The sequence below is a fragment of the Dromiciops gliroides genome, chromosome 1 (genome assembly GCF_019393635.1).
Source record: "Dromiciops gliroides isolate mDroGli1 chromosome 1, mDroGli1.pri, whole genome shotgun sequence".
NCBI classification, from domain to species: domain Eukaryota; kingdom Metazoa; phylum Chordata; class Mammalia; order Microbiotheria; family Microbiotheriidae; genus Dromiciops; species Dromiciops gliroides.
In genome coordinates, this window is record NC_057861.1 from 758,751,307 (window position 1) to 758,759,200 (window position 7,894).

A 7,894-nucleotide genomic window follows, 5' to 3' on the forward strand; every position below is an offset into this window, starting at 1 on the left:
GTGAGTCTGTATCATCTATCTTCTCCATCTCCCAATACCCAAGGGATCTACTTTCCATGAGTCAGCATTCCTTTTCAGTACTTTTTGGAAAGAAAACATTCTCACACTCTTTTCATTGGCTCACCTTTCTTCCATCATCCTTCAAAGCAACTGGAAGAGGTTATGTAAATTACCTTGGGCTTCTTCATGAAGATGGAAGAGTGAGGAAACGGCTGCTAACTTCTTTATAGAAGAGGAAGTGTGAAGGTGTATATTGACACAGCATTTCTAAATCTGGAACTTTTCTCAGAATGTAAGCTCTTTAAAAAATGTCATTGCTGGTAGATCAAAATAAGCACTCAATGGACCAATCCAGCTATGAAGCACAACATGTCCAGGCAGCAGACAGTTGTTAGAGCTATACAGATTTCATTGTACAAAATTAACTCGGATGTTTTGTTCTGGAAATAACTGTGAATGAAGAAAACCCGAAAGGCGTGATGTGGCAGGAAACAAACAACTATCACCACCAGGAAAAAGAAACTGTTGATCTGAGCTCGAAACTCTTGGTGTGTGAACATGTCAGGCCAGAGGGATTTTGTCAGTCGAGTGATGATGACCAGCTGAATCAGGGAGAGGACCAAGACTGTCACCATGAGGATGACAATCATGCAGTAATTGATGATGACTACAGTTGTGTCATTGAGTTCTTGGTAGAAGTGAAAACAGTGATGCTGAGAAGAGTGAATATGGGTACCATATTGGAACTGAAAAACCAGGGAAAAAATGAGCATTCCCACTAGCCAGATGGTAACACTCAAGGCTATTGCATGGCGCTTCTGCAATTCCTGCAAGAGGATCCTCTGAAAATAAATCAGGAGACGGATGATAATGATGGCCACGTAGAAAAGAAAGGTGAAGTACATGTGGGCATACACCATGCTGCTGATGACCCTGCAGGTGAGCCATCCAAGCTTCCACTCCAAGAGAAAGTAATAGCTGAGGCGGAATGGCAGACTGAGCAGGAGGATGGAGTGGAGCACCACGATGTTGGCGATGATGACAGTGATGATGGACTGGGATTTCCTCTGCAACAAGACATGGGACATCAAGATGCTGCCGGCTGTGCCTCCCAACAAGACGAGGCTGTAGAGGGTGGCCAGAACCTTCCTGCAGTGGTCATTGCAATGGGCTGGGCTTTCCAGGGTGCCATTGGACACATTGAGCTGGATGGTCATATTGGACACCGCCATGTTTGATCCTAAGGGAATACCAAAATAAAAATTTTTCAATATTAAACGTCCAACTTTGAAAAAAAGTGTAGAATTTTTGAATTAAGTAATTCTAGGACAAATCTAGTCGCAGGCAGCTCTCAATTTTCTAAAATGTTGGAGGGGATCAAAAACACGGATAATATGGATGATGTATTCTCCAAAGATGAAGTTTATTTGTGGCTTTGAACATAGACCTATCCTATGGACATCAGAATGGATTTTCTAACTGCATTTTAAAAAATAATAAACATTTTTATTTAAAGTTTTGAGTTCCAAATTCTATTCCTCCTTCCCTCCCTCCACTTCCCCCTCCCTAGTGTGGTAAGCAATCAGATGAGGTTATATATGTGCAATTATGTAAAACACTACCATATTAGTAATCTTGTATAAGAAAACTTGAATAGGCAGCTAGGTGGTACAATGGATAAAGCACCAGCCCTGGATTCAGGAGGACCTGAGTTCAAATCCAGGCTCAGACACTTGACACTTACTAGCTATGTGACCCTGGGCAAGTCACTTAACCCTCATTGTCCTGCAAAAACAAACAAAACAAAACAAAGAAAACTTGAATAAAAGAAAAAAAATGAAAGAAAGTAAAAAATAGCATGCTTCAGTCTGTGTTCAATCAATATCAGTTCTTTCTTTAGAGATGGATAGTATGCTTCCTCATTAGTCCTTTGGGATTGTCTTGGATTATTGTATTGCTGAGAATAGTTAAGTCATTCACAGTTCTTCATCGGACAATATTGCTGTCTCTGTGCACAATGTTCTCTTGGTTCTGCTCACTTCACTATACAGCAGTTCATACAAGCCTTTCTGAAGTCATCCTGCTTATCATTTCTTAGAGCACAATAATATTCCATCACAATCACAGACCACAGCTTGTTTAGCCATTCTCCAAATAATGGGCATTCTTTTGATTTCCAATTCTTAGCTACTACAAAAAGAGCTGCTATAAATATTTTCGTACAAACAGGTCTTTTTCTCTTTTGGGGATGTCTTTGGGATAGAAACCTAGCAGTAGTATTGCTGAATCAAAGGGTATGCAGAGTTCTATAGCTCTTTGGGCATAGTTCAAAATTGCTCTCCAGAATGGTTGGATCTTTTCACAACTCTACCAACAGTGGATTAGCATCCAAGTTCTCCCATGTCTCCCCCAATATTTAATATTTTTTGTTTTTGTCTAACTGCATTTCTAAGTCAACCACCTCTAATTTTTTTTGGTACCAGCACCAGTTTTTGATCAGCTTCTCTGTTGGTGGATAATTCATATTTTAAAAAGACAATTTGCAGGGCAGCTAGGTGGCACAGTGGATAGAGCACCAGCCCTGGAGTCAGGAGGACCTGAGTTCAAATCCAGCCTCAGACACTTGACACTTACAAACTGTGTGACCCTGGGCAAGTCACTTAACCCCAGTTGCCTCACCAAAAAAAAAAGACAATTTAAATTTAAACAGACTTCTTTTTTGTATTTTTTTTCCAGTCTTAAACTGTGATTTCATTCATATAAGGACATCCTAATATGAAAATTCCCATATTCGAACCCAGTTTCCTGACTTGGGGCCAGTAACTGTTACTAAAATTATGTCATGTTCAAAATAATGTAATATAGGAAAAGAATATTTTAGACTGAAAAGTAAATGATGAATGAGGTGGCCTAATTATCTCTTCTCCCACACAGGAATGATGGGGAAAATCTGAAATAACTGAGGGAACAAAGATTTGAACTTCCAAACATATGGATTCATTAAGCAATTCATGCCAATTGCAAAACAAATCGAGACCAGCTTGGCACTGGGCCCCAAATACAGAGGGAGACAGATTTTATGCATTAAAAGAAAACAACTAAAAGGATATAAACCTGAATATAAGATTAGGTGATCTGATTTCTAATTGGATGAAAGCTTATGGGCTTTCTGATTTGGAAGGGGTAGAGTAAACAAGTGCAATTCCCTACAATCAGAAAAAGAGATATCCCACTTCCCAAGTGTCTGTATTCAATAAAAGGAACAAGGAAACAGTCATTGATTGACCTCTACAGGGTTAGTTTTCAGATAAGACATGGATTGCTTTGAGATGTATAATTGTGAGAAAACTCACATCAATCTTTGGATCTGACTATGTTTATTTCTTTTTCTTTTTTTGCTTTTGGTGAGGCAATTGGGGTTAAGTGACTTGCCCAGGGTCACACAGCTAGTAAGTGTCAAGTGTCTGAGGTCAGATTTTAACTCAGGTCCTCCTGAATCCAGGGCCGGTGCTCTATCCACTGAGCCACCGAGCTGCCCCGACTATGTTTCAAGTCAGCATGACCAAGGTTCCCAGTTAAGGGGTCTCTAAACAGCAGGTAGAGACAGTCTTGCTTCCCAGCCATGCAGGGTGAGGTTCAAACAAAGTTTTCTCACAATTTCCATAATTGAATAAAGTTTTCTCACAGACAGACTTTTGACCAGACCCATATTGAATAGAAAGAGAACTGAGCTAGCTCCAGAAATGAGTCACAAGATAGAGTCAATGTGTTCATTCAATTACCTCAATTCTCCCTTTGATTCATGGAGAAGGGTCTCTTCCTGCCATGCATCATTTTTCTATAAGCCAAATTTATAAGGTTTTTAATGTGCTCATGCTCACCATCAACATTGTGTTCCCAGAAAAGACCACTGGAAAGCAACCTGCCGCATAGCTTAATACAGCAGCTAACAGAGTGTGTAAGAACAAGAATAATGATATACAAACCTTGTTAAATAGACTTTAGACGGAAACTAAGTCAGGCTACAGATATGCAGACTACTTAGAGGGCTCCCAATGGACTAACTTTGAGAAGTGAGATTTATATATCATCAAGGTAACCAAAAAAACTCTAGCAAACGTAAACACCATGAAGCAAAGGCCAAAACAATACCATGATATTATCAATATTAAATAACATCAAGTCTCCTTGGATCCTAGTAACCCTACTTACTGACCCACACCCAAAGTCCATTTAATCATCACATTTTGTCTTGAGTTCCAGATGTCTCATGTATTCATCTGGTCCCTGGAAACATCTCTTGGACATTATGGAATACGTTACATCTTCAGGACAACTCTAAAGGGGGCTCTGCTTCTTTGGTTCAGAGTCACCTGTAGATAGTCCTGGATAATTTTACTAAAATCTGCCTGTAACAAGACAATATAATTTAGTATAATTGCTTAAATTTGTTTTTCCAAACCTGAAATATCAGATCATTTCAGTTTTTATAGACATGTTTTATTTGTTTTAATTATATCATTAGAACTTAAACTGCTCTAGTCCTTTCTCTTTAAAGGAGAAATTGATCCAAACACATACTGGTGCTTTGCAAAAGGTATGCCATTTGTTTTATCTTTACCTAAACCTTATACCTGATATAAGAATCTTTGTAAAATTCTAATATAAAATGAACCATTCTGTTTTTTATTGTTAATTTTTTAAAAAATAAACATTTTGGGGCAGCTAGGTGGCACAGTGGATAGAGCGCTGGCCCTGGATTCAGGAGGACCTGAGTTCAAATCTGGCCTCAGACACTTAATACTTACTAGCTGTGTGACCCTGGGCAAGTCACTTAACCCCAATTGCCTCACCAAAAATACATAAATAAACTAAAAAAATAAATAAATAAATAACCATTTTTATTTATATAGTTTTGGGTTCCAATTTTTATCCCTCCTTCCCTCCCTCCCTTTCCCCTCTCTGAGTCGGTAAGCAATCAGATATCTGTTATACATGTAAAACATTGCCATATTAGTCATTTTGTATAAGAAAACTTGAATGAAAGAAAAAAATGAAAGAAAGTAAAAAATAGCACGCTTCAGTCTGTGTTCCATCGATATCAGCTCTTTTTTTGGAGGTAGATAGTATGTTTCATCAGTGGTCCTTTGGGATTGTCTCAGATCATTGTATTGTTGAAAATAGTTAAAGTCACTCACAGTTCTTGATCAAACAATATTGCTGCCTCTGTGCACAACATTCTCTTGGTTCTGCTCACTTCACTAGACATCAGTTCATACAAGTCTTTCCAGGCCTTTCTGAAATCATCCTGCTTGTCATTTCTTATAGCACAATAATATTCCATCACCATCCCTTTGATTTCTAATTCGTAGCCACTACGAAAAGAGCTGCTATAAATATTTTGGTACGAATAGGTCCTTTTCTCTTTTGGGGAACATTTTTAGGATATAAACCTAGCAGTGGTATTGCTGGATCAAAGGGTATGCACGGTTCTATCGCCCTTTGGGCATAGTTCCCAATTGCTCTCCAGAATGCTTGGATTTTTTCACAATTCCACCAACCGTGGATTAGCGTCCCAGCTTTCCCACATCTCCTCCAACATCCAATATTTTCCTTTTTAGTTATATTTGCCACTCTTATAGGTGTGAGGTGATACCTCAGTTGTTTTACTTTGCATTTCTCTGATCGATAGTGATATAGAGAATTTTTTCATATGATTATAGATAGCTTTGATTTCTATGTCTGAAAACTATGGGTTCATATCCTTTGACCATTTATCAGTTGGGGAATGACTTGTATTTTTATAAATTTGACTTAGTTCTTCATATATTGGAGAAATGAGGCTTTTATCAGAAATATTTGTTTCAAAAATTCTTTCCCAGTTTTCTTCTTCTCTTGTAATCTTGTTTACATTAGTTTTGTTTGTGCAAAACCTTTTTAATTTTATATAATAAAAATGATCTATTTTACATTTTGTTTTACTCTCTTTTTCTTCTTTGGTTCTAAATTCTTCCTCTGCCCATAAATCTGACAGATAAACAATTCCATTCTCTCTCTCTCTCTCTCTCTCTCTCTGTGGGGGTGGGGGGGTGTCAATGAGGGTTAAGTGACTTGCCCAGGGTCACACAGCTAGTAAGTATCAAGTGTCTGAGGATGGATTTGAACTCAGGTACTCCTGAATCCAGGGCTGGTTCTTTATCCACTGTGCCACTTAGCTGGTGCTTTATCCATTGTACCACTAGCTGCTCCCCTCCATACTCTCTTAATTTGCTTATGATATCATCCTTTACATGTAAATTACATATCCATTTTGACTTTATTTTAGTATATGGTGTGAGATGTTGGTCTATACTTAGTTTCTGCCATACTGTTTTCTAGTTTTCCCAGAAGTTATTGTCAAATAATGAGTTTTTGTTCCAAAAGCCTGGATCTTTGGGTTTATCAGATACTAGATTACTGTAGTCATTTACTACAGTGCAATTTCTATCTATTCTATTCCACTAATCCTCCTCTCTGTTTCTTAGCCAGTACCAGATTGTTTTGATAATTACTGCTTTATAATACAGTTTGAGTTCTGGTACTGCTAGACCACCTTGTTTTGTACTTTTTCATTGATTCCCATGATATCCTTTTTGAGAATTCATTACTAAAACCTAATAATAGCCTGAACTTCCATTCTAGATATACTTGGATATAAATACATATATACATGCATACATACATACATTCACACATGGTGTTCAGAAAAAAAAAACAAGTCTCATTCCATTGTTTTCTCAAAATTTACTCTTCCATTTAATTAGAAAACTTTTACATTACATCTTTGTCTTGTTACTTTGTCTAATTCCCTCCCTAGGAGAATATCAACCTTATATTATAATTAGATCACAAATACAAATTAAAATTGTAAGATTTTTCATGCTTCCATCTCATTATAGCAACTCAGAAATGTTTCAGTGCTGATCTATTAATTAATTAATAGATTTAGTGTTGCACTTATAAAACTTCTGCTCACCTGCCCTCATTATAGAAATTTGCTATGAAAAGAAAAAGGAGGAACATAGTTATAACAATGTCAAGACTTGTCCCTCAAGGGCATAACTGACCTGACATAGCCTGTCACAAGGTATATTAGCTCCCTTTGCTCTGTTTGATTCCAGGCATGTCATATCTGACAATCAGTCATGTAGTAAAGTTCCATATTATTCACAGGATATTAAAAGCCAGGCTTAGGAATAATCAGGAGGGGGAATTTCCTGTTAAGAAAGGAAACAGCACAATGAGAAAACTGAGCCAAGAGAATTCTGCCTTAGGTAATGCTAAGGTCATCCCCTCAACTTTTCCCAGGGACAGACATCCACCTGTAGCAGTTTTCAGACTGTAGCACATGCCATTTTCTACTGTTGGCTTCATGACATCATCCCTATAATCAGAACTCAAAACAATATAAAATTATAGTCCCTAGAGTTTTTACCTCAAGTAGCAAAAATTTACTAACCATAACTTAGGGCTTGAATATTGTGAGTTTTCTCATGTTTCCCCCACAGTTCTATTTCATTTATCCTTTATTTAGAAATAAAAACTAACCACATCCTAGGATTTCAGACATTCAGTAAGTGCCTGACAGTTGACTCATATTAACACGTTGAAGTTACAACTTTAAACCACCCTATACATTTTTATAAATGAGAGCCAAAATTTTTCAAATGAAAACTTAGTCTGTATTATAGCAAACTTGTAAGTCCCCTCTCCCCGTTTGACAAGGAATGTGTGTGTGTGGGGGAGTGGATCCTATTTTCTTGGTTCTAGATTCTAAAACTTTAATATTTTCAATTTTGCAGCATGTGATGTGGTCAGCAGGGCTGATCAGATCTTATGACCCTGCTTGAATACA

General features: G+C 37.5%; 1 protein-coding gene across 1 annotated transcript; it reads right to left on the reverse strand.

Annotated features, from left to right (window-relative positions):
• Nucleotides 1-338: 338 nt before the first annotated feature.
• LOC122740093 (probable G-protein coupled receptor 141) lies at nucleotides 339-1,232 on the reverse strand. Its single transcript, XM_043981932.1, has one exon. It carries the CDS (start codon nucleotides 1,230-1,232, stop codon nucleotides 339-341), a length of 894 nt encoding a protein of 297 aa, XP_043837867.1.
• Nucleotides 1,233-7,894: the final 6,662 nt, after the last annotated feature.